At 46.9% G+C, this 8,374-nt stretch overlaps 1 protein-coding gene across 1 annotated transcript; it reads right to left on the reverse strand.

The window, feature by feature from the left end:
* Nucleotides 1-2,542: 2,542 nt before the first annotated feature.
* Nucleotides 2,543-7,836, reverse strand: BDCG_08643 (oxidoreductase). The gene is made up of 2 exons (XM_045424433.1): nt 4,747-7,836; nt 2,543-4,666 (listed from the first exon to the last, which is right to left on the reverse strand). The coding sequence occupies exons 1-2, from the start codon at nt 4,911-4,913 to the stop codon at nt 2,812-2,814; spliced, it is 2,022 nt and encodes a 673-aa protein (XP_045273142.1). The 5' UTR covers nt 4,914-7,836; the 3' UTR covers nt 2,543-2,811.
* Nucleotides 7,837-8,374: the final 538 nt, after the last annotated feature.

Consider the following 8,374-nt stretch of genomic DNA (forward strand, 5'->3'; position numbering starts at 1 on the left):
ATGTATGTATGTATGTATGTACATGTACTGTACACTACCTAATCCCTCTTGCATACATTACATATATACATGCTATTATTATTGTTTATCTACCAGTGAATAAACTAATTTGTATATTTTTGTAAAAAATACATAAATACTTCTCTTCTTCAACTAACTAGTTACTCTAGTTACTCTATAACTATAACCTAGTGTCTAGTATTTATCATTGACTGACTACATACACATATTCTCTCAATGGATTTGTTTGTTTGTTTCTAGTTATATATATATATATATATTATATATAGAGAGAGAGAGAGAGAGAGGAGAGAAGGGAGCATGATCATCTCACTGCATGTTACCTGGGGATTCTACTGCCCAATAATAATGACGATCGAATGATGAACTCCCTCCCCAGCCCCGGCCGATCTCCAAACCCACTTCTGCCACGCGGCCGGGCGAGGAGAGGAAAATACGCGGCGTACAACACCCCCCACCGTAGTCTGATCTAGGCTGCTTTTGGCTTTAATTCTCCAATCTACAGGTTATTTATTATATATTTCTCTCCACGAATAGTGCTTGTCTCCCTGCTGTTTCTCTTCTCTCTCTCTCTCTCTCTCTGTGTGTGTGTGTGTGTGTGTGTGTGCGTGTGTGTGTGCAGGAGAAAGAAGAACAGAAGAACAACTGCTTATTCAGTGATGCAGTGTTCAGTGTTCAGGTCACTACTTGTACAGAGAAAGATGCTATTCACTCTTCTTATTTCTTTTCTTCTTTGTTCTCTCTCTCTACTCTCTGATTCTGAGTCGGCTCTCTCTTCCGTCCAATCGCCACACTCCGACAGAGTAGCCGTGAGTGATGATCTGTTATCCGTGTGGTGCGGGTTGCGGGAACCTGGACCCAAGAAAGAAAAAAAAAGAACCCAATAGACGCCAGAAGCTAAATTCCGTTGTGAATAATAAATATAAAATAACTATATGATATGTTCTCAACTACGGAGTAGTTAGTTACGGAGTACAGTAGTGTTAGCACATTGCCATTCTCTCAGGTTCCAACGACTACTTTCCACGGAATCGATTTCCCCGTATTTTTGTGTTTTCTTTTCTTTTTCTTTTTCTTATTCTTGTTCTTCTTTTTGGTGATTGGACTTGCTAGCTATTTTCTATTTTCCATTATTATTTGTTATTCCTCCTTCATACCGCAACATCCCAACAACCCTCTGGCGCGCGCATGTAAAAAAAAAGTATACTCCCACCCCCCACCCCCATTTTAACAACTAAATTTAACTCTGAGATAAAGTTTCTTTTAGAAACCTACTTACTTACTGTACATGCTTTTTATTATTAATATTCCGAAGACACATCATGCATATTACTAACGATTATTGATGGATTTGCCTCAATCTTGAAGTAGCCAAGTTAAATAGCTAAGTTAGAATTATTAACTTAGCTGCTGTGTGGCTTAGCTGCACGCACGCTGCGTAAGCTGGTGCGCTGTAACTAGTTAACTAGTTAAGTAAGTTGTTACCGTGCTGGACGCCGCCAGCCGCCAGCCGCCAGCCGCCAGCCGCCCGCCGCCCACCCCCCGCAACCGCGCTTGGACCCAAAAAACAGGTTGGAGGGAACGAATGAAGAACGACGTCTGGAGGTTTGGATGTAGCGTGGTATAAAAATGATGTGATCCGCTATTACCAGCTAGTTATTCTTTGTTTTCTTTTCTTTCTCTTTTCTTTTCTTTTCTTTTCTTTTCTTTCTTTTCTTTCTTTTCTTTTCTTTCTCTTTTCTTTTTCTTTTTTTTGGGCCCTCTCTTTGGCTCCCTTTGAGCAATCTAGGGAGGTAAGGTAGTAGGCAGGCAGTAAATCAAGCTCGATTAGGACGTTGTTCACTTGTTCTTTTGATTCATTTTACGGGATAACCGTACGGGCAGTCACCTCTAAGAAAAGTGTACAACTAACGGCATATTCATATTTATATATGTATGGTCTTGAGTAATTGTCTGCTCCCGCTGCTACGTTGTCATATTATATATATATATATCTCTCTCTCTCTCTCTGGAAAGGATGTTACCGCATCCCACGCAGGGCTCCGGGTTACACTTGCACATGTACAACTGGTGATGCATACAGAAATGCAAAAAAGGAAGAGAAAAAAGGAAAATTGCAAAGTTTGCATTACCATTTTTACCATCCGTCTCCTTTGACACAGCGACCAACCCTGACGCGACAAGAGTCTTCTTGTCAAAAAGGAAGATGAATGGGTCAGTGCGCCGAATACTGAGGAATTTCATTCGCAGCCGCAATTGCACCCACGTCCCCCCGCCGTTTTGCTCCCCCTCAATAACTACTCCGTACTATTTATTCTCTCTACCATTCATGATAACTCTAACACGAGGCGAGGTCCACGTAAGCTTAAATTTGAAACCTAAAATTACCCCAGGTTGAGGACTGGGGAGAGAGCTCGCGTGGAACACACTTCTAGCTAAAGGTTAGTTAGGTGTTTGTTTGGCTGGCCTGGATAGTTAATATATGAAGGACTGCTTAACGTGGAAGCAATATATATATATATATCTAGTTATATCTAGAAAAAAATGAGGATTAAACAAGAAACCGGAACGTTGTGTGGGGAGTGGGGAAAGAGGAGATGAATTTCGTTATATGTCTATTCCTAACTATACATATCTACAGCCGCTTTACTTACCTCCATACCTACGATATTTCCCGATTCATATACACATACTTTAACCTCTTTATTACATTTCATGGACCCTCATATATATATATATATATATAACCCCCAATAAATTCCCCGTTCCATCCCAATCGCAATCTTCATCCTAATCCTCCTCCATCTCATCAAACTTCAACCCAATCTCCCCCGTAACATCCCACCGATCCCCCGCCGCAGAGCGGCTAACATATTTCACAAACTTCAACGTCCCCGAATCGCGCATGACAATGCTCATGCGGTTCCAGCCCGCAGCCATGCTGAAGAGGATGCCGTCGTCGCCGTCCGCGCCCGAGGCGGCCTTGTAGACTGCTGGGTCGGACTTTTGGGGCTTTTTACTTTTTTTAGTACTTTCTTTTTCTTTGCTTTCCCCCTCTCCTTCTTCCCCTTCCCCTTCCTCTTCCTCTTCATCTTCATCGTCGTCGTCGTCGTCGTCGTCGTCATCGTCGTCATCGTCACCAGCCATGTAGATTTCATATCCACCGACGGAGTGGTCTTCGGTTTCTGTCGAATTCTCCTTTGTAGGCTGTTGTTCCTTTCCGTTGGCGCTTGACTTGGCCTTGTCCCTCCCTTTGCCATCGGCTTCCCCGTTTTCATCTTCCTCCTCCTCCTCCCCCTCCTCCTCGTCGCCATTGTCGCCCTCCTTCTCCCACCCAGACGTTGGCGTCAGCCCAATCGTGAATTCCAGCCGCGGCGTCTCTCCCTCATACCCGCTCGCCAATGTATAATCCTCGCCTCGTCTAAAGCGGCGCGCAAGAATATTGTAGTCGAGCAGATCACTACATCCAGTCGCCACGGCGAGCCATTTCTTAAACGCCTGCGAAGGCAAGAGATCCTCCAGCAATTCCTGAATAGGCGTCTTTGACTCTATTTCTTGTCCGGCGGGTCGTGGCTGCTGGTACAGATATCGGTGTTTGTGGGGCGGCCGGCTGACTTTCCAATCAGTTTTCTGCTCTATCTCGTGCGACGCAGTGGGCAGGGCATTAGATGGTTTTTCCTGCTCTTCAATATATTCCCGGAGCCGTGCGGCGAACTTATCATGGAGGAACCGTTCAAGGCTTAGCGAGCAGTCTGTGGTGAAGTTCTCACAGAGTTCCTCTGTGATGTCTGGAGTGAGATAGGAAGGCGTGATATACTTAAGCAAGAAGTCCAGGTCGGCCTCTGTAAACTCCTTGCTGTCTCCCTGTGCATCTTTATACGGCGTAACCCGTGGCTGAGGCCGGTCAAACGTCGTATCCCCGGAACTCTGCAGCTGCTGCAAGCTACTCCGCTCGGCCAATTTCTCCTCCAATCCTTCCTCATATCCATCCTCCCCTTCCTGCGGAATATGATACCACCCACTAATCGCCATGCGCACTCTTTCCTTTCCGCATTTCTCCCCATTGGGACCCGCATAGTAAACCTCTTCCACATCATGGAAACTCTCTCCTGGCTGCACCGTGAAGAAACTCAATTGATTGAACGCCGGGGGAATCGACAGGCTAAAGTCCGGACTGGGGACCTTCACCTCCTTCCCAGCCTCGTCCTTCTCGACTGTGGTCGGGAACAAACGCAGTGCCCCTCCCCAACTCGGCTGCCATGCCACGTCCGGATCCGTGAGGTAGAGAATGTAGCTCACGCGCCGGCTGCCGATCACGTCATCGTGGCAGAGCAAATGGCAGCCGCCAGTGTAGACATTGATGGCCATGTCGGTCTTGCGACCACTCAGGTCACCTGCGCCCGTGACCTCGGACAGATACTTGCGGAAAGGCGCAGAGTAGAGGGCGTCGCGTAGTTCGAGGAGCGAGGGTAGTTTGGACAGCGAGGCATCGTCTAGTCCATCTAGGTTGGCGAGGTCGCCTGATTGGAAGATTTTGTAGATGTCTGTTTCCTTCTCGGTGAAGGAGAGGTGTTCTTGGATCTCGGTGCGGACGGAGCGGAGGAGCGTGGGGTTTATGAGCGGGGAAATCACGCCGTGCTTGTACCTGTTGTTGTAAGAGGTGCGGTTAGCTGACGATTGAGGAGCATTGTTGACGGCAAAAATTAAAATTTCTGTGAGGCTTACGGTGCGGAGGCCGCATAGCTCTGTTTGTACTGCTCCAGAGTAGCTCTATCAAGCAGCCCCTCGCGGAATCGCGATTTAACGGTCTCGGTGTCCAGCGCCCGCTTTTTGGGGCCCGGTAGGCCATTGCCATCGAGGCTATTCCGCGTAGACGTTGTTTTGCGCTTCATTGTCCACTACAGGTATGACATGTATGTGGACGGGACGGGCAGATTGTGCCAAAGCGGGCGGGACAATTGTGGCTTAAAGCGATTGAGTGGTTTGGTAGCAGATGGCGGATGGCGGATGGCGGAGGTTCTGCTCTGGTGGTCAGCGAGTGGAAAAAACGGCGCGAGTGGGGAAATTCTTGGCGGGACCAGGAATTAAATAACTATGTTACTTCCAACCAACACAACACAGCAGAACAATAGAGTGATGAGGAGAGAACCGTTGAATGTAACTAAAACTTGGAGAATGCTTGTCAACGGCCTGCAGTCTATGTTTCAAATGGAGAGAATACACAAGATGATTCGAGAACGGAGCCATATTGTTGGCTTGGTTTCAGGTTAACCCCTCCACATCAATCTAGTATTGGACATGTATCAAGGAACACAATTAATTCAACACAGAGGAATGAATATACGGAGTAATGACTGATATGTTGGGATACCTTTCACTATTTTACAAAGTCCGCATTGCCAGCCATCTATATCGCGGGCACAGAGTAGTCAACCATGATAGCTACGGGGAATCGCGCCGAGTGCTTCCCGAAGTAATGAGAAATCAAGCCTCAAGAAATGAATGTATAATTTGCAACGAGTAGACAAAATAAGCAGTTCGTTTGTTGCCTATAGCTCATTTATTTAAAGCTTTAAGTGTGCGCTCCGGGATGTCCTCGGTACGTCTGAAGCAGCAAGAATTATCAAGAGGCACTTCTTCACTGGGCAACAGGAGCATCACGAAACTGCAAAAATCCATACATTACACATCCCGTATTTAAAAAAAAGACAAGGAAACGAAGAAAAAAATAAAAAATAAAAAATAAAAATAAATAAAAATAAATGCAGGGCGCCGCAAACCAGGAATATGTATCTTTGGGATACACAGAAACGCGCAACTGGCCCGCACTTGTATCGGTACCTGGGTTTTTCACCATTCGAGAAACCAAAAGGGATCTACCACGGCGTTGGAAGCACAAACCCACACCCCTTCCTCCTAAACAGCTGTCAGTTCAGTAGCGGGTATGCTGTATGCTCGGCTAGGCAAATCCTCCAAGTGCCAGTAAAACGAAAATAAAAAATACAAAATTATCGGCATTGGCCTTGGCCATATGCCATCCACGAGTATCGTGCGGATTAGCTCAGGGTATGTGGGCACATACATACATACAAAATGAGATATAACCCGTAAAATCCAACATTCTTCAGGCTATGGCCGTTGTGTGACCAGCCTGGGCGGGTTAAAATTCACTCTGTACGCGGCCAGCACGGGGTAAACGTCGCACCAGGATTCCCATGGACAAAAAATGGGCGCCCATGAGCGGGAGGCAGGGAATTGCGACGTGGCCTGGAATGAAGTAATTTTTTTTTTTTTTTTTTTTTTTTTCCTCTTTCATCCTTGCTCTCAACCATCCCCTGCTTGCTTGGTGTTACGCAGCAACGCAGCAACGGACGACACATGGAGCCCCCTTGTTCTAGTAACTCTTGTTATGATCCCTCTCATTGGGCATTCTTCAAATGAGAAAACCGTGGGAAGTCCATGGCTATTGAGCAATCTGTGCGCCCCCCCCATCCAATGTCGGCTCAGGGGGGTTGGCTGCCGTGGATGGGGAGGGTGACGCGTTTGCTCGGATGCCATGCATGCGAGGGAGATCATATCACCAAATCGATAAGTCTTTCGTGCATCGTGTAACCCAATCCAGGCTTCACAGGCAAGTGTATCGTATCTCATGGGTGGGCAGCCAGTGAGGTGCTGAATGTGATTTTCAACTCTTGTTTGTCCTCCCACCGACTGAGGAAGAAATATCCTTTTGAGAAGTTTACTTGTGTCAGGCCGGCTCCATCAGCAGCAATTTTAGCAGGCCAATCGTGCTTGGAATTTGAAATCTTGGTAAAAATATCATGGGAATGAAAGCACGTCATTTCCCTCAGCCGTGTGTAATATTTCGATTACAACCGTAGCTCGGGGATATGGACGTCAGTGTGGCTGTGGATTGCCCGATGTCGAGTCATGAACGCGACTCGTCTCTTTGTTCTCCCCGCGCTTTAAGGATTTGAAATAATGGCGCTCGTGACTTCGTGACTGTTGGCGGCATTGTCGCACAATGGCTGAATGGACCACCCAATTGTTTTGGTTTGTAGTTGATTGTAATCGACAAGCGACATAATGTGGTCTTTGCCGCCAGCACTGCCGCTCTGGGGATCCTCGAATCGAAGGAAGCAGCTAGTGATATCATAAAGAAGTGCGAAGGCTTCTCAACCGCAGGCAATGAATATGTTGGGATGACTCCTTTCTGTTGCAGGAAATGGATCCAATTGAGAAGAATAAAGGGAAACAATAGAAAAGCAGCAAATGGTGAGGAAAAAGAAGGGAATGAATGTTATAGTAAAGACACCATTAGGAGAGAACTAATGCAGTCACTATAATGGCTATCACATAGCACTTGAGCGTATTTATGAGTCCCTCGATGCAACATCTCCAGGTTTTCTGCTGGTCTGCAGGGCCGTAAATCAATTATCCACTCACTTCGTTTTCCTGTGCTGTAAAACTGGCCAGTCGTAAGCTGCCTTGTACCGTTGTTCCTTGAGCGTCTTGATGCCACAAAGAGATTCTCCACCGGGATTCAGGCGTAGCTAAAAACAGTAGCAACATTTGCAATAAAGAACATGAAAGACATGCAAATATCTCACCTATGCTGGGCCTCTGATCTGCAGAGTATACGCACGGTACTTATTTGTTGTCTGTTAAGCACAATCCATCGATCACGGATGGGCATGAGTAGAGTAGGATGTTGGTAGTTGTAGGCTACTACTGGGGCAAAAGAGCTCACTCACCACCAGCGCACTGCTGGTAACTAGGGTAGAAGAGCCGATCAACCCGGGACCCCCAACAGTAGTTACCTAGTTGCTCCGGCTAGTTACCTAGGTACGTTACTGCAGTCACGTGTTCCACCTTATGGAGAAACCTCTCCACCTAAACCCAGACAGACTCCGGTTCTGCTCCGTTATAGCTCCGCCGGGATAGTTACTGTTCGACATTCACCAATGGATCCCTCTAGTAAGTGATCCTGCAGCAATATAGTGGCAGTGATGGATACTCAGAACGATCCTCCGCGACCGGAAGGCTCGCCCCGCACTCCTCCCCACCCCCCTTACTCCCTCAGTCCCCGGGAGTCTGTATGATGCTGTGCTGTAATCATTGTTAATATAATGGAGAAGGAGGGGCGCGCCGGGGCGTCGTAGGACTATTCATCTCGTTTTGGGCAAAATGCAATAAAAAAAGAAGGTTTCCTCCCTTCTCCTAGCTCCTCCGCCGGTGCCCGCGCGGGTGATGATATCCTTAGGGCAAGTGTCAGTTTATTCAACATTAGTTCCCGTGGTGTAGAGCTTCCGTGATGAGAGGAGTAAGAATTCATCAACGCTGCAATCCGCAA

This window comes from Blastomyces dermatitidis, assembly GCF_000003525.1.
Source record: "Blastomyces dermatitidis ER-3 genomic scaffold supercont1.11, whole genome shotgun sequence".
Classification (NCBI taxonomy): domain Eukaryota; kingdom Fungi; phylum Ascomycota; class Eurotiomycetes; order Onygenales; family Ajellomycetaceae; genus Blastomyces; species Blastomyces dermatitidis.

Bases quoted from the DNA above. Each gene is read 5' to 3' on its own strand.
- BDCG_08643 (XM_045424433.1), bottom strand. From the start codon at position 4,913: ATGAAGCGCAAAACAACGTCTACGCGGAATAGCCTCGATGGCAATGGC. The intron at 4,667-4,746 runs GTAAGCCTCACA...TTACAACAACAG, and splicing joins AGCTATGCGGCCTCCGCACC to GTACAAGCACGGCGTGATTT.